Below are 23,761 nucleotides of genomic sequence, written 5' to 3'. Positions count from 1 at the left end.
AATTTGTACAAAAATGTAAAGACATCTTGACATTATGGAGTATTGTGTGTAGGCCACAAGGCCTACATTGGTTAACAAATGGTGAGTGATGCAAAATCTCTACGATGGCAGTAGGGTTCACTGACCTGTAACGGCCGTTGACTAAGCTGTATTGCTTGTTTGGGTAATTCTCCAACTAGCTTGGTTTCAATGTGACTCGGCTAACATAAAAACTGTATCCTATTGAAGAACGGGGCTGATACTGCAGAAGCCGTGACGTCATAGATCCATATATTCCTCTTTATGTCACCGGCTGCAGTAGGAGACAATAGATACGGTACAAAGAAAGAGAAAAAGAGAGGAGGATGATGATGAATAAACAATACGTCATCAAGACGTAATTGTTTTTTTCTTTAACAGAATAAGCTCTCTTGCATACTGCAAGTAAGATTTTAGAATCTCTTCATAAACATGACATTATCGTGACTTCTTTCCATCCGAGCTTTCAGACACCCACACACCAACCCAGATTCATGTGTACCACCTACACAGTGGCAACAGCCTAACCTCCTATAAACACCTGGGAAACACTGTTACACAATACTAATAATATCACATTATATATTAGAGAACAGCCACAGACCCTCATGACCCTGGCTCTGCCATCACTAGTCACAAAGCCTATTGCTGCTGGTCTAATCTCTTGTTTTAGAGCAGGAGAGATACAGAATAGACAGTATTTACCTCATTTAGAATTTCTTCATGTATACACAAAGCAGGAATAATATAAATTCCAGGCCATTGCTTTTTGTGGACATAAAGGGCCTTCCCCAAACTGTTGCCACAAAGTTGGAAGCACAGAATCGTCTAGAATGTCATTGTATACTGTAGAGTTAACATTTCCCTTCACTGGAACTAACGGGCCTAGCCCGAACCATGAAAAAGTAGCCTCAGGCCATTATTCCTCCTCCACTAAACTTTACAGTAGGCACTATGCATTCGGGCAGGTAGCGTTCTGGCATCCGCCAAACCCAGATTCGTCCGTCGGACTGCCAGATGGAGTCTGATTCATCATTCCAGAAAACGCATTTCCACTGCTCCAGAGTCCAATGGCGGCGAGCTTTACACCACTATAGCCGACTCTTGGCATTGTGCATGGTGATCTTAGGCTGCTCAGCAATGGAACCCATTTCATTAAGCTTCTGACGAACAGTTATTGTGCTGACGTTGCTTCCAGAGGCAGTTTGGAACTCGGTAGTGAATGTTGCAACCGAGGACAGATGATGTTTACACACTACACGCTTCAGCACTCGGTGGTCCCGTTCTGTGAGCTTGTATTGCCTACCACTTCGCGGCTGAGCCGTTGTTGCTCCTAGACGTTTCCACTTCACAATAACATCACTTACAGTTGACCGGGGCAGCTCTAGCAGGGCAGAAATTTGACAAACGTACTTTTTGGAAAGGTGGCATCCTATGACAGTGCCACGTTTAAAGTCACTGAGCTCTTCAGTAAGGCCATTCTACTGCCAATGTTTGTCTATGGAGATTGCATGGCTGTGTGCTCAATTTTATACACCTGTCAGAAACGGGTGTGGCTGAAATAACCTAATACACTAATTTGAAGGGGGTGTCCACATACTTCTGTATATATAGTGTATATGTTGTAGAAAATATTTCTTACCATGATTTCAGTATTGATCAATTCTTGAAATCAGGGACATGCTATTGGATAATGCATGATGACATATTCTCACACACTCTTCTTCAAGAATTCAGTCAGTCAGAGAGGTGACAAGAGAAAAGACTACAGTACATCTTTAAATTACTTTAGAGTTTATTCAAAGAGAAAAGACCTTCAGGAAAATACAAGACTTCCTGGCATACACAGAGAGCACATAAATTAGAGTAGCATGGCAGAAACACTGGAGAAAAACATCCAAGCCTGACTGACATCCAAGCCTGACTGACACCCAAGCCTGACTGACACCCAAGCCTGACTGACACCCAAGCCTGACTGACACCCAAGCCTGACTGACATCCAAGCCTGCAGGGAAGGGACTGCATGTCACTACAATGTCCCCACAACGCTGGGACGGCATTATGGGATCATCTGGAAAATCAAACATTGCATGTGTATTCTTTATTGTGTTTTGAGTTGTTTATTTGAGAAAAACTAAAGTAAAATGGCATCATTTAGGATTATTGATGAAAATAATGTTCAATATAAAACAAGCTAAAAATAAAACAAATTATAAAACAAATATCATGATACACATTAGTGTAACAAAACATTGCCTCTGTAAACATTGCCATTTTCTCAACCTAACATGAGCGTTATAATATTCAACCACTGCAGAGTACATCAACTATTGTTAAGCTTCTTAACTAAGTCTAAAACGTAATGCTTCAAGTGAGATCTTAAAAATGTATTTTCAACATAGTGGTTTCGTCATTTCTTTTACACTTCTAATGTTGCCATCTTTGCACCTGTTTAAAATATAAAATCAGCAAGCGACTGCTTTTCAGATTGCAAAGAAATTGTTGTCCGTTTTTCCATTAATAAGAATATCAATAACCATAATCTTAATAAACTCACTTATGCCACTCATGAAGGCCTTGATATAACCAGAAAGACATAGTGGGTCAGCACTGAGGGGGTGGGGGGGGGGGGGTATTGAATGGTCTTCAGATGTACAGAAGTATAGACTACACCCTTTAACAGTGAACAAAAAAAGTATTCTGCCCAAAGTGGGTTTCTGTGGTGAACACCTTCAGAGAGCTGTAGAATCAGAGGTCACCCATGCTCTGGATCCTGATGACCAGTTTGCTCTCCTCTGATTTGAAACAACTGTTGTTTTGATTTGCCTTCCATTGACAAGCTGACACATCACACGAGAAGGACAAGAAGTAGAGCTCAAGAAGTCTTTATTGAGCCTGGCAATGTTAAACACTGAGGTCTAAGCCCTGTTAGTGAATAAGGTTGATTAAATTACTGTGAGCATACTGGCCCCACAGGAAACTACTGTAGCCTAGCAACGTCTCAACCTAGAGCTATTAACGCTCCAGCTCCGATTCACTTTAAAACATTGAGTTTGTGAAAGGACAGTCACAACCTAGTCTCAGAAACGATTCGGAATTGCCCCCAAAATCGACATTTTCCTTAGAGCCTTCATCGTTTAGTATTCACTTGTGTCAACTTGAAATTGAACATAAAATTGATCACTTGTGATAAGGAACTAAATTAAAATGCTCATGCCTTTAACCACAACAGTATATTTCTTTCTACATTCTTGACACTTAGTGCATTGCATTCATAAAAAGATACAAATGAAAAACAACAATAAAACACCAATGTTTTTTCCATCCACTGACTATGCGCCCATTGAGTTTTGCTGACCATGTGTAACCTTTCTGCTACAAGAACTTACATTGGCACCCCTCCTCTCTCACCTATTGGCCCCTTTACAACCACACACACATACTGTATATGACCTGAACCTTCTCCTCCACTCTCTTTTATTATATCTGTCTATTCACATCAGGACCATGTCCTCCTTCCTGGACTCTGATGGTCCAAGCCGGATCACAGCGTCATGTTGGACTGAGGATTCCACTAACATGACCATTGAAACTATGTATGATATTAAATTAACTTTTATTATACATAGATACTATTTTTTTATCCAACCCATCCACTCTCTGACTCCTAAAGCATTTTAATGTGTTGTGGGTTGGAATAAATGCTAAAGAAAACTGGAGGCTATGTGCATTGTGATTTTTAAAACCAAGGTAAAAGAAATATGAACTCCACATAGTTACACTTTTTTTAGGGAATCATAATAAAATAAAAAATACTATTCTGAAGTCCTTTTCCTTGAACTCACCCATTAAAATACGGTAGCTGTCCTAACTATCAACACACTCCAGCTGAGTCCTCTCAGATACCAGATTTATGGTAAAATGGATAGGCCCTTCCCACACACTGTCGTCATGACAGCACTGAGCCTAGAACCAATTGGCTCCCTTGCTAGGCTTCTTTATTCCCGCCTCCTTGACTGACAGCTTCAACCCCCCCCCCGCAGTCAGCAATCATTGGACTAAACAGAAAGACATTGACATACACTACTGTAGCATTAACACTGTACGCTCCACCCCCTGCCCCTCCCTCGCTAAGAAAAGGGGTGGGGAGAAGGGGGCTCCTGAAATACGAGCAGAAGATGCAGAGAGTAGTTAGTAGTAGACTTCAAGCCCATAGCACAGTCAGGAACTAGGAACGACACACACACACAGGTCACACGCCGTCAGGGCAACGGCCCCGCACAGACGTGTGTCCACAATCGGTTGAGCACCAAAGTGGGGCAAACTGTTCCCCCCCTTTTTTCACATTTTTTTCTTTGTTTTAAAATCAATTAACTTCATTTTTTACAATTCTCATATCTGGTAATCATGGCTGGGGCGACGTCATCTGGATGTTGTGTATCCTCAATATAGCACGATGCTCCAGGTCGAAGGTCGTAACTATGTCGGAGGTGGTTGGCTTTTGTCCGTTGGCATCGCTGAACGTTGGGTAAAACGTGGTTGGTTTCCAGTGTAGAGGGGGCGTGGTCTCTCTACCAGCTGAGCAGAGAGGTGCGCCCCAGGGTCATAAAGTACACCTGGCTGGCTCCTCCGGATCGCACCGAGGCAAAGAAGACCTGCGGATGGGAACACACACACACACATTTCAGTCAATAACGAAACAAATCAGTGACATCAGTAATGACCTTAGTAGTCACTGTTTTACAGCCTGTGTTCGTAATGGTTGCTCAGTGAAACAACCTGTCCTGATTTGTCATAGACGCTTGCTAAAAAACTTGAATGAGCAAGCCTTCCTTCATGACCTGGCCTCTGTAAATTGGTATAGAATCAGCTTGATCCCCTCTGTCGAAGATGCTTGGACCTTCTTTTTTTATATTTTCAGTGGTATTGTTAACAAACACACCCCATAAAGAAAATGAGAATTAAAAACAGGTTCAGCCCCTGGTTCGTCCGTGATCTGGAAGAGTTACTCCACCTCAAGAATTCCATTTGGAGAAAGGCTCTGCATTTACATTTACGTCATTTAGCAGACGCTCTTATCCAGAGCGACTTACAAATAGCACACACATACTCAGGCTGACTGGCTGACTGGCTCTCGTTCAGGCAAATTAGAAATAAGTGCACTCAGGCTATCTGGAAGGCCAAAGTTAGTTACTTTAAGGAGCAGTTCTCTCTCTGTGGGTCTAACCCCAAGAAGTTCTGGAAAATGGTTAAAGACCTGGAGTATAAACCCTCCTCCTCACAGCTGCCCATTTCCCTTAATGTTGATGATGTGGTTGTTACTGACAAGGAGCACATGGCTGAGCTCTTTAATCACTACTTCATAAAGTCAGGATTCCTATTTGACTCAGAACCATGCCTCATTGCCCATCCAACATTTCCTCATCTCCCACCCCTTCTAATGCGACTAGCCCAGATGCTCCTCCCTCTTTTTCCCCTGCCCCGCTACAAAGTTTCTCCCTGCAGGCAGTCACTGAGTCTGAGGTGCTATAGGAGCTCCTTAAACTTGACCCCAAAAAACCATCTGGGTCAGATGGTTTAGATCATTTCTTCTTTAAGGTTGCAGCCCCTATCATCGCCAAGCCTACCTCTGACCTTTTTAACCTGTCTCTCCTCTCTGGAAGAAGGTTCCCATTGCTTGGAAGGCAGCCACAGTGCGTACTTTATTTAAAGGGGGAGATCAAGCTGATCCTAACTGTTATAGGCCAATTTCTATTTTGCCCTGTTTATCAAAAGTGTTGGAAAAACTTGTCAATAATCAACTGACTGGCTTTCTTGATGTCTATAGTATTCTCTCTGGTATGCAATCTGGTTTCCGCTCAAGTTATGGATGTGTCACTGCAACCTTAAAGGTCCTAAATGATGTCACCATTGCCCTTGATTTAAGCAATGTTGTGCTGCTATTTTGATTCACTTGGCCAAAGCTTTTGATACGGTAGACCATTCCATTCTTGTGGGCCGGCTAAGGATTATTGGTGTCTCTGAGGGGTCTTTGGCCTGGTTTGCTAACTACCTCTCTCAAAGTGCAGTGTATAAAGTCAGAACATCTGCCGTCTCAGCCACTGCCTGTCATCAAGGGAGTACCCCAAGGCTCGATCCTAGGCCCCACGCGCTTCTCAATTTACATCAACAACATAGCTCAGGCAGTAGGAAGCTCTCTCATCCATTTATATGCAGATGATACAGTCTTATACTCAGCTGGCCCCTCCCCAGATTTTGTGTTAAATGGTCTACAACAAAGCTTTCGTAGTGTCCAACAAGCTTTTTCTGCCCTTAACCTTGTTCTGAACATCTCCAAAACAAAGGTCATGTGGTTTGGTAAGAAGAATGCCCCTCTCCCCACCGGTGTGATTACTACCTCTGAGGGTTTAGAGCTTGAGGTAGTCACCTCATACAAGTACTTGGGAGTATGGCTAGACGGTACACTGTCCTTCTCTCAGCACATATCAAAGCTGCAGGCTAAGGTTAAATCTAAACTTGGTTTCCTCTATCGTAATCGCTCCTCTTTCACCCCAGTTGCCAAACTAACCCTGATTCAGATGACCATCCTACCCATGCTAGATTACGGAGATGTAATTTATAGATTGGCAGGTAAGGGTGCTCTCGAGCAGCTAGATGTTCTTTACCATTCGGCCATCAGATGTGCCACCAATGCTCCTTATAGGACACATCACTGCACTCTATACTCCTCTGTAAACTGGTCATCTCTGTATACCCTTCGCAAGACCCACTGGTTGATGCTTATTTATAAAACCCTCTAAGGCCTCTCTCCCCCTATCTGAGATACCTACTGCAGCCCTCATCCTCCACATACAACACCCGTTCTGCCAGTCACATTCTGTTAAAGGTCCCCAAAGCACACACATCCCTGGGTCGCTCTTCTTTTCAGTTTGCTGCAGCTAGCGACTGGAACGAGCTGCAAAAAACACTCAAACTGGACAGTTTTATTTCCATCTCTTCATTCAAAGACTCAATCATGGACACTCTTACTGACAGTTGCGGTTGCTTTGCGTGATGTATTCTTGCCTTCTTGTGCTGTTGTCTGCGGCCAATATTGTTTGTACCATGTTTTGTGCTGCTACCATGTTGTTGTCATGTGGTGTTGCTACAATGCTGTGTTGTCATGTGTTGCTGCCATGCTATGTTGTTGTCTTAGGTCTCTCTTTATGTAGTGGTGTCTCTCTTGTTGTAATAATAAAATAATAATAATATGCCATTTAGCAGACACTTTTATCCAAAGCGACTTACAGTCATGTGTGCATACATTTTTATGTATGGGTGGTCCCGGGGATCGAACCCACTACCCTGGCGTTACAAGCGCCGTGCTCTACCAGCTGAGCTACAGAGGACCACAGTTGTGATGTGTGTTTTGTCCTATATTTGTATTTTTAATCCCCCGTCCCCACAGGAGGCCTTTTGCATTTTGGTAGGCCGTCATTGTAAATAAGAATTTGTTCTTAACTGACTTGCCTAGTTAAATGGTTAAATAAAAATAAATAAACATCCTTGGTTAGTTACCACAGCCACAAAATCACAACTTCCAGACTTGTCTCTGTGCTGCTGTGCAATTTTTTTTTTTTTTTTTAGGGGATAGATCAGCTTAATATTGCAGATAGATTGTAACTTCCATCAATGTAATTGTCTGCATCACTTCCCCCATGTTTTTATTTATTTATATATATATATATATATATATATATATATATATATATATATATATACATACACATATACACACACACATATATATACATACATACATACATACATACATACATACATACATACATACATACATACATACATACATACATACATACATACATACATACATACATACATACACATCCTTTTTTAAAATATATTCTCCATTATTACTTTCCAACCCCACCACCCTTTCCCTAATTGGAGTAAACTAGTGAACAACAATGCTTAGGCCTCTACTTCCAGCTTATACTTACTATATACATTTTATCGACATAAAAATAATTATATATATATATTTTTTTTCTCCTGAACTTCTTCTACTCTCAACCTCTCCGATTATTTTCATGATGTCCATCTGGTTTGCTTCTATATGCCATATCTTTCTAACTGTGCTCTTTCACAAAAGCTCCCAACCTACAACCTATATACTTATTATGGACACAGTATGCTTACATTATTAGTTATCTTAGTTATACTGTGCTATTTGTTGCTACTTGGCTACCTGCCAAACTTTTCGGTTTTTACTTTAAAAAACGGTTTAATCAAAATCTGCATTTAACACATCTACCAACGTCTTAGTTCATTTCCTCGCTCTACTTTTTCCATTCAACTTTCTCAGCCCGGACGCTTTATCTAGACATGGTACTAAAGGACCGCCACCAGCCGAAAAAGCTAAGTAGTAACATTAACACTACGCCATCTAATTGCAGTCACTGTACTCATAATATACAGGAGAACTGTTGCCTTATGGTGAGGATAGCTGTGTTGCAAGCCCAGCTTCAGATGCAATCATTAGGCAAGGGCAATTTAAGTGTAGGAAAGGATGAAACAGCGTCTATGCCACCAGTAAGTACAGATAGTAGTATACATCCCCCCACACGGTCCCCGCAGCCGGACAATTTTCTCAAGGGTTCTGGAAAGAAATGCTCTCGGCATGCTCAACCGGTGTCGCTCATTCAGCCGACAGAAACTTTCAACCGGTTCTCCCCATTAAGCAACAAGTCAGAGTCAGAGGCCGAGCCTTCTCAGGTCTCTCCTCCACCCATTACGGGGTCTGAGCCTCCGAAGCCTCCCACTATTAGCTCTGACAAATTGAAAACCCTAGTCATTGGCGACTCCATTACGCGCAATATTAGACTTAAAAAGAATCATCCTGCGATCATACACTGTTTACCAGGGGGAAGGGCTACCGACATAAAGGCTAATCTGAAGAGGGTGCTGGCTAAGGCTAAAACTGGCGAGCGTAGAGAGTATAGGGATATTGTTATCCACGTCGGCACCAACGATGTTAGGATGAAATAGTCAGAGGTCACCAAGCACAACATAGCTTCAGCGTGTAAATTAGCTTGAGCTCTACAGCAGTCTCACAACTCAATCGCTGGTTGAAAACTGTTTTCTGCCCTTTCCAAAAGATAGAATTTGTAGATAATTGGCCCTCTTTCTGGGACTCACCCACAAACAGGACCAAGCCGGGCCTGTTGAGGAGTGACGGACTCCATCCTAGCTGGAGGGGTGCTCTCATCTTATCAACATAGACAAGGCTGTAACTCCTCTAGCTCCACAATGAGATAGGGTGCAGGCCAGGCAGCAGGCTGTTAGCCAGCCTGCCAGCTTAGTGGAGTCTGCCACTAGCACAGTCAGTATAGTCAGCTCAGCTATTCCCATTGAGACGGTGTCTGTGCCTCGATCTAAGTTGGGCAAAACTAAACATGGCAGTGTTTGCCTTAGCAATCTCACTGGAATAAAGACCTCTTCCATTCCTGTCATTATTGAAAGAGATTGTGATCTCTCACATTTCAGAATAGGGCTGCTTAATGTTAGATCCCTCACTTCCAAGGCAGTCATAGTCAATGAACTAATCACTGATCATAATCTTGATGTGACTGGCCTGGCTGAAACATGGCTCAAGCTTGATGAATTTACTGTGTTAAATGAGGCCTCTCCTCCTGGTTACACTAGTGACCATAACCCCCGCGCATCCCGCAAAGGCAGGGGTGTTGCTAACATTTACGACAGCAAATTTCAATTTACCCCCCCCCCCCAATAAATTATTACTGCGGTTTCGTCTTTTGAGCTTCTAGTCATGAAATCTATGAAACCTACTCAATCACTTTTTATAGCTACTGTTTACAGGCCTCCTGGGCCATATACAGCGTTCCTCACAGAGTTCCCTGAATTCCTATCGGACCTTGTAGTCATGGCAGATAATATTCTAATGTTTGGTGACTTAACATGGAAAAGTCCACAGACCCACTCCAAAAGGCCATAATCGACTCAGTGGGTTTTGTCCAACATGTCTCCGGACCTACTCATTGCCATAGTCATACCCTGGATCTAGTTTTGTCCCGTGGAATAAATATTGTGGATCTAAATGTTTTTCCTCATAATCCTGGACTATCGGACCACCATCTTATTATGTTTGCAATCACAACAAATAATCTGATCAGACCCCAACCAAGGATCATCTAAAGCCGTGCTATAAATTCTCAGACAAACCAAAGATTCCTAGATGCCCTTCCAGACTCCCTCCACCTACCCAAGGACGTCAGAGTACAAAAATTGGTTAACCACCTAACTGAGGATCTAAATTTAACCTTGCGTAATACCTAGGGGTGTAACGATTCGTTTTAACAACGATTCGATTTGTATCACGATTCGTGGTTGTCGATACGATTCAAGGACGATATTGGTTCATTTAGAACGATACGATCCGAAACGATTCAGTGACTTGAAATCGATTCAGTAACCTTTTAGCCAAAAATTCAACCAGTGTGACTGAAATAAATACCTGGTAACCAGTTGCATTTTAATGGCTGGCAATAGTCTTGATATTTTTAACAGTGTTTCATGCCTCCATGCAGACTATCTGGTATTATGAAACTTACCCAGTTCCACAAAGGAGATCCAATTTTCTTCACATAGCTTTATTCAGTGCAGCAGTTTTTTTTGCTCCACCTTTTTGTAAATAAAACTGCAGCAGCTTGACCACAGAGCGATGAAATGTCTCACAGTAAGGAACGTTGCGATCAGCTGATTTCGCGCAATTCTCCAGTGTGTGTGCGGTGCACAGAATGTGCACAAGGGAGTCTCCAACCGCAGCATGTTGCCGGAGTTTTGGCACAACGCCGTTGTAGATACCTACGTTGACAGCAGCCCCGTCTGTGCACACAGCGACCAACTTTGTTGTCCAGTCATCCAAGCCTGTGTCCTGGAAAAGTCTCACAAGTCCGTCTGTTATGGCCTGTGCGGTTCGGTCAGCACCCAATTCAATCAGTCCAATAAAGTCCGAAGTAAACTCTCCGTTGCTGGACACAGACACAATGTAAACTATTTCCTGCTCAGTTTTTGTGATGTCCTCAGATCCATCAAAAAGCATTCAGTAAAGGAACATCCTCAGAATAGGAAGACATGGGACGTGCGTGTTTAGCTTTATGGAAAGAGAAAAATATTAAACAGAGCTTGCCGCTGTTCTTCATTCAGCTTGTCTCGCCATCTGGCAAGTGGGCGACTGGACATTTATTCTCGGCTAGCTTTTAGCAATGGCTTGCGCCACATTCGTGTGCTCCTTTCTCTTTTCATGTTTGTCAAATAAAGGATGGTTGAAATTCTTTGAGCCTTTATACAATGCACCTGTTTTGTCTGCTAGATGTGGATTTGAGCGGCAAATCTTGCACCACATTTCAGTGCGCTCATCGTTAGCTTCAAGCCACTGCACATCTTGGAGCCACTTTTCCGAAAAAATTATTTTCTTCGGCTCTGGCTCCAGTTGGCGTTTCTTTGTAGGTGGCGAAACGCCAAAGAAGCTGCTTAATGTCTGTTGCTTTTTGGACATCCCTGACAGTAGTTGACAAGCAACATGTCATGTGTAAGGTTAGATGAGAAGATCGGTCAAGTACGCAAAGGCGCGTAATAACACAAGTGGCATTACGCATTCCTGATTTTTGTCGCGCTTGCGTATCTGCGTACCAGTTATGTGCACCCCTGCATATAAAGTCTGACGTGCTTAAATCCAATGGGTTATTTCCTAGTATCGATACAATCGATTTATTACATTTTAAAACGATGTTAGATCGATATATGTTGTCCAAAAGGCCAACTCGCCGAGCACAGATCGATGTAGTTGGATCATATGAATATAAATCGATACATCGATGTAGTAGATGGATCGTTACACCCCTAGTAATACCCTATATGCAGTCACACCCCTAAAAACAAAAAAACATTTGTCACAAGAAATTAGCTCCCTGGTATACAGAAAATACCCGAGCCCTGAAGCAAGCTTCCAGAAAATTGGAACAGAAATGGTGCTCCACCAAACAGGAAGTCATCCGACTAGCTTGGAAAGACAGTACCGTGAAATATCGAAGAGCCCTCACTGTTGTTCAATCATCCTATTTTTCCAACCTAATTGAGGAGAATAAGAACAATCCAACATTTATTTTTGATACTGTTGCAAAGCTAACTAAAAACCTGCATTCCTCAAGAGAGGATGGCTTTCAGCAGTGATGAATTCATGAACTTCTTTGTCGAAAAGATCATGATCATTAGAAAGCTAATTACGGTCTCCACTTTGAATCTGCGTATTTCTCCAAAGCTCAGTTGTCCTGAACTGCCAGGACCTTGGATCAATGGAGACACTCAAGTTTTTTTGATCCTGTATCTCTTGACACATTCATGAAAATAGTCATGGCCTCTAAACCTTCAAGCTGCATACTGGACCCTATTCCAACTAAACTACTGAAAGAGCTACTTCCTGTGCTTGGTCCTCCTATGTTGAACATAATAAATGGCTCCCTATCCTTCGGATGTGTACCAAACTCACTAAAAGTGGCAGTAATAAAGCCTCTCTTGAAAAAGCCAAACCTTGACAGGGAAAATGTAAAAAACTAAATATCTGCCTATATCGAATCTCCCATTCCTCTCAAAAATTTTAGAAAAAGCTGTTGCGCAGCAACTCACTGCCTTCCTGAGGACAAATAATGTATACGAAACACTGCAGTCTGGTTTTAGACCCCATCATAGCACTGAGACTGCACTCGTGAAGGTGGTAAATTACCTTTTCATGAAGTCAGACCAAGGCTCTGCATCTGTCCTCGTGCTCCTAGGCCTTAGTGCTGCTTTTGACACCATCAATCACCACATTAGTTTGGAGAGATTGGAAACCCAAATTGGTCTACACGGACAAGTTCTTGACTGGTTTAGATCTTATCCATCGGAAAGATATTAGTTTGTCTCTGTGGATGGTTTGTCCTCTGACAAATCAATTGTACGTTTCGGTGTTCCTCAAGGTTCCGTTTTATGACCACTGTTTTCGCTATATATTCTACCTCTTGGTGATGTCATTCGGAAACACAATTTCAACTTTATATTTCAAGGACAGCTTTTTTCCATCTTCGTAACATTGCAAAAATAAGAATTATGCAGAAAAGCTAATCCATGCTTTTGTCACTTCTATATTAGACTACTGCAATGCTCTACTCTCCGGCTACCCGGATAAAGCACTAAATAAACTTCAGTTAGTGCTAAACACGGCTGCTAGAATCTTGACTAGAACCCAAAAATGTGATCATATTACTCCAGTGCTAGCCTCTCTACACTGGCTTCCTGTTAAGGCTAGGGCTGATTTCAAGGTTTTACTGCTAACCTACAAAGCATTACATGGGCTTGCTCCTACCCATCTCTCCGATTTGGTCCTGCTGTACATACCTATACGTACGCTACGGTTACAAGACGCAGGCCTCCTTATTGTCCCAGAATTTTTAAGCAAACAGCTGGAGGCAGGGCTTTCTCCTATAGAGCTCAATTTTCATGGAATGGTCTGCCTATCCATGTGAGAGAGACAGAGTCGGTCTCGACCTTTAAGTCTTTACTGAAGACTCATCTCTTCAGTAGGTCCTATGATTGAGTGTAGTCTGGCCCAGGGGTGCGAAGGTGAACGGCAATGCACTGGAGCGACGAAACGCTCTTGCTGTCTCTGCCTGGCCGGCTTCCCTCTCTGCACTGGGATTCTTTGCCTCTGACCCTATTACGGAGGCTGAGTCACTGGCTTACTAGTGGGGTGCGTCACTTGAGTGGGCTGAGTCATTGACGTGATCTTCCTGTCCGGTTTTGTGCCCCCTCTGGCTCGTGCGGTGGCGGAGATCTTCATGGGCTATACTCAGCCTTGTCTCGGGTAGTAAGTTGGTGGTCAGTTGATATCCCACTAGTGGTGTGGGAGCTGTGCTTTGGCAAGGTGGGTGGGGTCGGGGGATAGGACCTGGTTGGCCCTATCCCCCGACCCCCCAGTCTCAGCCTCCCGTATCTATGCTGCAATAGTCTATGTGCCGGGGGGCTAGGGTCCGTCTGTTATATCTGGTGTAATTCTCCTGTCTTATCTGGTGTCCTGTGTGAATTTAAGTATTCTATCTCTCCCTCTCCCTCCCTCTCTCTCCTCTCCCCCCCACCCCCCACTGCTGCTGGAAAACATCCCCACAGCATGATGCTGCCACCACCATGCTTCACCGTAGAGATGGTATTGGCCAGGTTTCCTCCAGACGTGACGCTTGGCATTCAGGCCAGATAGTTCAATCTTCTTTAGACCAGAGCATCTAGTTTCTCACGGTCTGAGAGTCCTTTAGGTGCCTTTTGGAAAACTCCAAGCGGGCTTTCATGTGCCTTTTACTGAGGAGTGGCCTCCGTCTGGCCACTACCATAAAAGCCTGATTGGTGGAGTGCTGCAGAGATGGTTGTCCTTCTGGAAGGTTCTCCCATCTCCACAGAGGAACTTTAGAGCTCTGTCAGAGTGACCATCGGGTTCTTGGTCACCTCCCTGACCAAGGCCCTTCTCCCCTGTTTTTGCTTTGTCATTATGGGGTATTGTGTGTAGATTGATGAGGGAAAAAATAAGTGTAATACATTTCAGAATAAGGCTGTAACGTAACAAAATGTGGAAAAAGTGAAAGGGTCTGAATACTTTCCCAGATTCCCAGAAAAACGATATTCCCAGATATAGATACTTAAAATGATTTTGGGACTTTTCAACAAACCAATGAGCGCCTTGGAGTTTTTTCAACTGTACTTTGGCCGGCAGGTGATTTTATTTGGCCCCCAAGTTTTCTGAGCAAAAAAAATATGTATTTTTGTAACACATTTAAAAAAAATTGTTGGACATAAGAAAAAGAATACCAGCAAATCAGCTCCGTGATTTTATTTTTTTGGAAATTGGTTCTAAAGTATTCCCACGTATAATAGAGAGATATACAGTATGTGATCATATACAAATGTAAGCAAGGTTTGAAATGATTATGTTTTAGTCAAATATGATATCTTATTTGTCATTATGTTCCGGTCCCCTAACCATCCGCTCAAGAAAAAAATTGGCCCGTCGGCTTAATCTATTTAATGATCCCTGCAGTAAACCATATGAAATGGGGAAACTGCGGTCAGACTAGCTCTCTCCACCAGACATCAGCTGCTTCTGCTTTATGGTCGGTCCCACTCCTCTAACATTCTAGCTAGTTCAGCTCTTAGTTGGTGTGTATAACAAAGATCTAACAGCGGCAAAAAGGTTTGTGAACATGAAATCTTATTTTGCTATTCTTAAGGAAGCCAGGGATATAGTAGGTGTATAGCCTCCCTCAGTGTGTTAATCTGCCTACTCCACTAGTCAACGAGGGAGCGTGAAGTCTCAGAAACTAGCATTGATGGCCACTTCAGACTAACTGCTGCCTGTCTAAAAATACCCTGTATTTTAATAGAATGGGAAAACAGTGCTAGGCAGATCGATAGACTCAATAAATGGGGTCCTGAGTCACTGCAGGGTTGCCTGGGACACAGGATGAGTCAGCGCTTTGTGACACACTAGAAGGTGGGAGAGGTCTGAGAGGGACCAACTATCATGGTCCAAACACACCAAGACAGTCGTGAAGAGGGCACGACAACACCTTTTCCCCATCAGGAGACTGAAACAATTTGCCATGGGTCCCCAGATACTCAAAAAGTTATACAGCTGCACCATCGAGAGCATCCTGACCGGTTGCATCACCGCCTGGTATGGCAACTGCTCGACCTCCGACCGCAAGGCGCTACAGAGGGTAGTGCGTATGGCCCAGTACATCACTGGGGCCAAGCTTCCTGCCATCCAGGACCTATATACTAGGTGGAGACAAAGACTCCAGTCACCCAAGTCATAGACTGTTCTCTCTGCTACTGCACGGCAAGCGGTACCGGAGCACCAAGTCTAGGTCCAAAAGGCTCCTTAACAGCTTCTACCCCCAAGCCATAAGACTGCTGAACAATTAATCAAATGGCCACCTGGACTATTTAAATTGATTTTATTTTATTTGGACAGAGTTATTTGTGTAAACAGACCTGGGGAGAGTACCTCCAAGTGTGTATGTACGTGTCCAGGGGTCTCACCTTGTCATTCCTCTCACACAGGAACTTGAGTCTCTGGGCTCTCTTGTGCATGAAGACTCCGTCCAGATGTCCAGTCTCCACAGATCTGATCTCTATGGCTTTCTCCCCCCAGCCCATGATCTGGTTAGAACGGATATAGGCTACAGAGAGAAAGACAAAGAGGGGGATAGGGGTGTGAGTCGGTGGGATGGCAACCGAGTTAACATGCTTAAACACTTCACTTAAGGACCTATTGTGTGTGAGTGTGTATGCGTACATGTGTGTCTGTGTCCACTTACCCACGGAGGTGGGCATCTCGCCCCACTGCAGCACCACGTCCTTGGTGATGCGTCCATAAGTGTTGACATAGACACCCTCGTCCTCGTAACACACCAGCAGCTCAATGCCATCTGTGTTGGGCAGGATGATGATGGCATGGGACTGGATACTGGTCTGGATCTACAGAGGGAGAGGGAGAGCGAGAGGGGGAGAGAGAGAAAGAGGGGGAGAGTGAGAGAGAGTGGGAGAGCGAAAGAAAGAGAGAGAGGGGGAGGGAGAGAGAGAGAGAAAGAGGGGAAGAGAGAGAGGAAGAGAGAGAGAGAAAGAGGGGGAGAGAGAGAGAGAAAGAGGGGGAGAGAGAGAGAGAAAGAGGGGGAGAGAGAGAGAGAAAGAGAGAGAAATTATTCATTCAATAATGAAGTTACAGTGGCTTGTGAAAGTATTCACCCCCCTTGGCATCTTTCCTATTTTGTTGCCTTACAACCTGGAATTTAAATTGATTTTTTGGGGGGTTTGTATCATTTGATTTACACAACATGCCTATCACTTTGAAGCTACAAAATATTTTTTCTTGTGAAAAACAGAAAACTTGAGCGTGCATTGCCCACCCCGGTCCCACCCCCAAAGTGTCTTGGGGTATGTCTCTATAAGCTTGGCACATCTAGCCACTTGGATTTTTGCCCATTCTTCAAGGCAAAACTGCTCCAGCTCCTTCAAGTTGGATGGGTTCCGCTGGTGTACTGCAATCTTTAAGTCATACCACAGATTCTCAATTGGATTGAGGTCTGGGCTTTGACTAGGCCATTCCAAGACATTGAACATGTTCCCCTAAAACCACTCAAGTGTTGCTTTAGCAGTATGCTTAGGGTCATTGTCCTGCTGGAAGGTGAACCTCCGTCCCAGTCTCTGGAAGACTGAAACAGGTTTCCCTCAAGAATTTCCTTGTATTTAGCGCCATCCATCATTCCGTCAATTCTGACCAGTTTCCCAGTCCCTGCCCATGAAAAACATCCCCACAGCATGATGCTGCCACCACCATGCTTCACTGTGGGGATGGTGTTCTCGGGGTGTTGAGAGGTGTTTGGTTTGCGCCAGACATAGCGTTTTCCTTGATGGCCAAAAAGCTAAATTCTAGTGTCATCTGACCACAGTACCTTCTTCCATATATTTGGAGAGTCTCCCACATGCCTTTTGGTGAACACCAAACGTGTTTGCTTATTTTTTTCTTTAAGCAATGGCTTTTTTCTGGCCACTCTTACATAAAGCCCAGCTCTGTGGAGTGTACGGCTTAAAGTGGTCCTATGGACAGATACTCCAATCTCCGCTGTGGAGCTTTGCAGCTCCTTCAGGGTTATCTTTGGTCTCTTTGTTGCCTCTCTGATTAATGCCCTCCTTGCCTGGTCCGTGAGTTTATGTGGGCGGCCCTCTCTTGGCTGGTTTGTTGTGGTGCCATATTCTTTCAATTTTTTTATCATGGATTTAAATGTTGCTCCGTGGGATGTTCAAAGTTTCTGATATTTTTTTATAACCCAACCCTGATCTGTACTTCTCCACAACTTTGTCCCTGACCTGTTTGGAGAGCTACTTGGTCTTCATGGTGCCGCTTGCTTGATGGTGCCGCAGATGGTGTTGCAGACTCTGGGGCCTTTCAGAACAGGTGTATATATTCTGAGATCATGTGACAGATCATGTGACACTTAGATTGCACACAGGTGGACTTTTCGACATGCGTTTTTTCTGGATTTTTTAGTTGTTATTCTGTCTCTCACTGTTCAAATAAACCTACCATTAAAATTATAGACTGATCATGTCTTTGTCAGTGGGCAAACGTACAACATCAGCAGGGGATCAAATACTTTTTTCCTTCACTGTATGCACGCATCACTTTTCCGTTATTAATTTTTTAGAATTTTTTGAAACAAGTTATTTTTTTCATTTCATTTCACCAATTTGGACTATTTTGTGTATGTCCATTACATGAAATCCAAATAAAAATAAATTTAAATTACAGGTCGTAATGCAACAAAATAGGGAAATGCCAAGGGGGATGAATACTTTTGCAAGGCAATGTATGTTTGAAGAAAGAGGGGGAAGAAGGGGATGAGAGGTTCCAGAGACATGAGTGTGTTTCTTACATGGGTGGGCAGGTAGATGTCGTAGACGGCCCCTGAGTCCACGTCCACGGCATGGAATCCGTTACTGGAGCCATAGATTACCTTTAACCTCTGACCCTCCTCCACCGTCAGGTCAACCAGCAGGGGCTTGTGCACCAGGTCACCAAACGACTGCAGGGGTCAACCAGGGGACAAAGGTTATTCACATACAGTACAGTAATGTGTGCATGTGTGTCTGGGAGTCATTTTATCATTGTCATGACAATTCACAATAGCTGCATAACTGATTGAACAGATGGAAGTGAATAGCTATCATGCATAAGCAGGGGCATCTAAGGTTTCACCTTGAAAGCCATGAACTTATGGTACGGCTTGGGTGCCCATGCATAGACCTCCACCGAGTTCTTCAGGGCCAGAACCAAAAACTTGATCCTCTCGTATTTCACTGGGGAATAAACCAGTTGGGACACATGAGGATGTTGCCATCAGGAGGCACCAACTAACAAGGTCAATTCAGAGCATCCTCAAGATGTTTAATGACACAGTAGCCTTATTGTTTTTAAGTTCTCTGCCCCCAGATACAAATTCTACCAAAATGCTATTAGCTGACATATTACAGTCTTATTATCCTACTCAGAGATGTGACAGTGCAGAATTGGGACATGGCGTTCGCTGGGTAGACAGAGGGTATTTTGTACGTTGCTGTAGATTTCATGACCAAACTCTTCCAACATGTTTCAATCATGACATGAAGTGCTGACTTATAAAACAATGGATCCTAAACATGTTTGTGCAGACACATTTTACCATAACATCAATTTCTATGCTAAAACTGTCCTCAATTTTCTCCCCAAAAAATACCTTCCCATCCTTTCAACCCCACTGGCCAAATGCATGCTGGAGATGGGACATACCAACTTTGTAGTGAACAGCGCCCTCCAGGTCTCCCACAGTGACCCAGCCCTGCTTCTTCTCCACCTCAGGGTCATTGTGCAGGATCTTGTTCCTCAGCCAGGACAGATAGTACACACGCAGCTTGTTCTTCTTGCCTGCACGGGACAGTCAGACAAGCGGGAGAGGTCAAGGGTCAGGGTACCTACAATGCACCTACGATATACACTACCAGTCAAAAGTTTGGACACACCTACTCATTCAAGGGTTTTACTTTATTTAAAAAAAAAATTACATTGTAGAATAATAGTGAATACATCAAAACTATGAAATAACACATATAGAATCATGTAGTAAACAAAAAAGTGATAAACAAATCAAAATATATTTTATATTTGAGATTCTTCAAATATCCACCCTTTGCCTTGATGACAGCTTTGCACACTCTTGGCATTCTCTCAACCAGCTTCATGAGGTAGTCACCTGGAATGCGTTTCAATTAACAGGTGTGACTTCTTAAAAGTTAATGCGTTTGAGCCAATCAGTTGTGTTGTGCCAAGGTAGGGGGGATATACAGAAGATAGCCCTATTTGGTAAAAGACCAAGTCCATATTATGGCAAGAACAGCTCGAAGAAGCAAAGAGAAACGACAGTCCATTACTTTAAGACATGAAGGTCAGTCAATACGTACAATTTTGCAGTCGCAAAAACCATCAAGCGCTATGATGAAACTGGCTCTCATGAGGACCGCCACAGGAATGGAAGACCCAGAGTTACCTCTGCTGCAGAGGATACATTCATTAGAGTTACCAGCCTCAGAAATTGCAGCCCAAATAAATGCTTCACAGAGTTCAAGTAACAGACATCTCAACATCAACTGTTCAGAGGGGACTGTGGGAATCAGGCCTTCATGGTCGAATTGCTGCAAGGAAACCACTACTAAAAGGACACCAATAAGAAGAAGAGACCTGCTTGGGCAAAGAAACACGAGCAATGGACATTAGACCGGTGGAAATGTGTCCTTTTGTCTGGAGTCCACATTTGAGATTTTTGGTTCAAGACGCCGTGTCTTTGTGAGTCGCAGTGTGGGTGAACGGCTGATCTCCGCATGATTAGTTCCCACCGTAAAGCATGGAGGAGGTGTTATGGTGTGGGGGTGCTTTGCTGGTGACACTGTCTGTGATCTATTTAGAATTCAAGGCACACTTAACCAGCATGGCTACCACAGCATTCTGCAGTGATATGCCATCCCATCTGGTTTGGGCTTAGTGGGACTATAATTTGTTTTTCAACAGGACAATAACCCAACACACATCCAGGCTGTGTAAGGGATATTTTACCAAGAAGGAGAGTGATGGAGTGCTGCATCAGATGACCTGGCCTTCACAATCCCCCGACCTCAACCTGTCACGATCGTCAGGGTAAGGAGTAGACCAAGGCGCAGCGTTGCAGGCAAACATACTCATTTATTAAGCGAAACGTGATCAAAAACAACAAAAGACGGAAACGTGACAGTACACGGTAAAACACAACCAACTCGAAACAAGAACCCACAAAACACAAAGGAAAACCGACAGTTTAAATATGGCTCCCAATCAGAGACAACCAGCAAACAGCTGACACTCGTTGCCTCTGATTGGGAGTCACTCAGGCCAACATAGAAAATGACAAACTAGAACCCCCAACATAGAAATATAACACATAGAATAAACACACCCTGGCTCAACAAATAGAGTCCCAGAGCCAGGGTGTGACAGTACCCCCCCCTAAAGGCGCGGACTGCGACCGCGCCTCAATAAGAGCTAAACAGGGGAAGGCTGGGTGGGCATACCTCCTCGGCGGCGGTTCTGGCCTTGCCCACCACCCTCCAATCAACCCCCCATAGCGCCCCTGGTCCGGTCTAGCCCCGCTGGCCGGAGCCGGACTGACGACACGCACCCCTGGCTTGGTGCGTGTAGCAGGAACGGACCGGACCGGGCTGACGATGCGCACCCCTGGCTTGGTGCGTGGAGTAGCACCTGGCCAACCGGGCTGACGATACACACCCCTGGCTTGTGCGTGGAGCAGGAATGGACCGGACCGGGCTGACGATGCGCACCCCTGGCTTGGTGCGTGGAGTAGCAACTGGCCGGACCGGGCTGACGACTCGCACCCCTGGCTTTGTGCGTGGAGCCGGACAGGGCCTCACCGGACTGGCGACTCGCACCCCTGGCTTGGTGCGTGGGCCGGAACGGGCCTCACCGGACTGACGACTCGCACCCCTGGCTTGGTGCGTGGAGCCGAACAGGCCTCACCGGACTGACGACTCGCACCCCTGGCTTGGTGCGTGGGCCGGAACGGGCCTCACCGGACTGACGACTCGCACCCCTGGCTTGGTGCGTGGGCCGAACGGGCCTCACCGGACTGGCGACTCGCTCCCTGGCTTGTGCGAGTAGCAGGAACGGGCTGGACCAGGCTGACGACTCGCACCCCTGGCTTGGTGCGAGTAGCAGAACGTTCTGGACCAGGCTGACGACTCGCACCCCCTGGCTTGAGTGCGAGTGGCAGGAACAGGCTGGACCAGGCTGGCCGACTCGCACCCCTGGCTTGGTGCGAGTGGCAGGAACAGGCCGGGCCGGGCTGGCGACTCGCACACCTGGCTTGGTGCGAGTGGCAGGAACAGGCCGGGCCGGGCTGGCGACTCGCACCCCTGGCTTGGTGCGAGTGGCAGGAACAGGCCGGGCCGGGCTGGCGACGCGCACCGTAGGTTTGGTGCGAGTGGCAGGAACAGGCCGGGCCGGGCTGGCGACGCACACCGTAGGCTTGGTGCGAGTGGCAGGAACAGGCCGGGCTGGGCTGGCGACGCACCCCGTAGGCTTGGTGCGTGGAGCAGGGACAGGCCGGGCTGGGCTGGCGACGCACACCGTAGGCTTGGTGCGTGGAGCAGGGACAGGCCGAACCGGGCTGTGGAGACGGATAGGAGACCTGGAGTGAAGAGCGGCCACCACCCGTCCTGGCTGAATGCCTACCCTCACACACTCTGTGTGTGGCATCCGCACAGGACGTACAGGGCTGTGTACCCGTACTGGCATAACAGCACGTGACACTGGAGCAGGATATCCGGGACCGCGGAGAGGCATTGGAGACCACGAGCGTTGAGCCGGCACACTCCGTCCTGGCTGCATACCCACCTTCGCACGACACGTGCGGGGTGCTCGCACAGGACGTACAGGACTATGCCGGACCACTCGTGGCACAGTACGCCGCTCCACATACCGCGGAACCTGCCCCGTCCCATGCTGCCATGCCTGAGCACGGGAAGTTGGTTCCGCTCTCCATCCAGGCTCCGCCAACTTGCCTTCTGGCCCCCCAAACCCGGTGGCCTCCTCTCCAAATCGCCCTGTGGCAGCCTCCTGCTGCCCAGCCGCCCATGCCGTGTGCCCCCCCCTAAAAAATTTTGGGGGTTGCCTCTCGTCCTTCCGACGATGACACTGCTGACGCCGCTGCTCCTCTCTCGCCAGGGCCTTAATCCTACCCCAAGGTCCCTTGCCCCCGAGCATGTCCTCCCAGGACCACGATTTGCCCACCTGGGCCATCGCCAACCTCTCCATCTCTTTACCTGGCGCTTCCTCCCATGTCCAGTCTGCCTGCTCCTGGACACGCTGCTTGGTCCTTTTAAGGTGGGTTCTTCTGTCACGATCGTCAGGGTAAGGAGTAGACCAAGGCGCAGCGTTGCAGGCAAACATACTCATTTATTAAGCGAAACGTGATCAAAAACAACAAAAGACAGAAACGTGACAGTACACGGTAAAACACAACCAACTCGAAACAAGAACCCACAAAACACAAAGGAAAACCGACAGTTTAAATATGGCTCCCAATCAGAGACAACCAGCAAACAGCTGACACTCGTTGCCTCTGATTGGGAGTCACTCAGGCCAACATAGAAAATGACAAACTAGAACCCCCAACATAGAAATATAACACATAGAATAAACACACCCTGGCTCAACAAATAGAGTCCCAGAGCCAGGGTGTGACACAACCCAATTGAGGTGGTTTGGGATGAGTCGGACGGCAGAGTGAAGGAAAAGCAGCCAACAAGTGCTCAGCATATGTGGGAACTCCTTCAAGACTGTTGAAAAACCATTCCAGGTGAAGCAGGTTGAGAGAATGCAAAGAGCTTGCAAAGCTGTCATCAAGGCAAAAGGGTGGCTATTTGAAAAATCTCAAAAAAAAAATGTTTCTACATGATTCCATATGTGTTATTTCATAGTTTTGATGTCTTCACTATTATTCTACAATGTACAAAATAGTAAAAATTAAGAAAATTCCTTGAATGAGTAGGTGTGTCCAAA

General features: G+C 45.3%; 1 protein-coding gene across 11 annotated transcripts in view; it reads right to left on the bottom strand.

Annotated features, from left to right (window-relative positions):
* Positions 1-1,795: 1,795 nt before the first annotated feature.
* LOC121571764 (mitogen-activated protein kinase kinase kinase kinase 4) overlaps positions 1,796-23,761 on the bottom strand; it is a 109,959-nt gene continuing 87,993 nt past the window's right edge. For 10 of the 11 annotated variants that reach the window (XM_041883427.2, XM_041883432.2, XM_041883428.2 and 7 more), the window contains 6 exons: positions 19,448-19,582; positions 18,878-18,978; positions 18,555-18,704; positions 16,440-16,599; positions 16,162-16,301; positions 1,796-4,673 (listed from right to left, as the gene is read on the bottom strand). In XM_041883427.2, the coding sequence (XP_041739361.1) occupies positions 4,590-4,673; positions 16,162-16,301; positions 16,440-16,599; positions 18,555-18,704; positions 18,878-18,978; positions 19,448-19,582 (770 nt within the window). In that variant the 3' untranslated portion in view covers positions 1,796-4,589. Of the gene's footprint in view, positions 4,674-16,161; positions 16,302-16,439; positions 16,600-18,554; positions 18,705-18,877; positions 18,979-19,447; positions 19,583-23,761 lie in introns of those variants that run through there. The other variant, XM_041883436.1, reaches the window with a different exon arrangement.

The sequence above is a fragment of the Coregonus clupeaformis genome, unplaced genomic scaffold (genome assembly GCF_020615455.1).
Source record: "Coregonus clupeaformis isolate EN_2021a unplaced genomic scaffold, ASM2061545v1 scaf0211, whole genome shotgun sequence".
Taxonomy (NCBI): Eukaryota; Metazoa; Chordata; class Actinopteri; order Salmoniformes; family Salmonidae; genus Coregonus; species Coregonus clupeaformis.
This window is presented reverse-complemented; position numbering and strand designations above follow the sequence as displayed.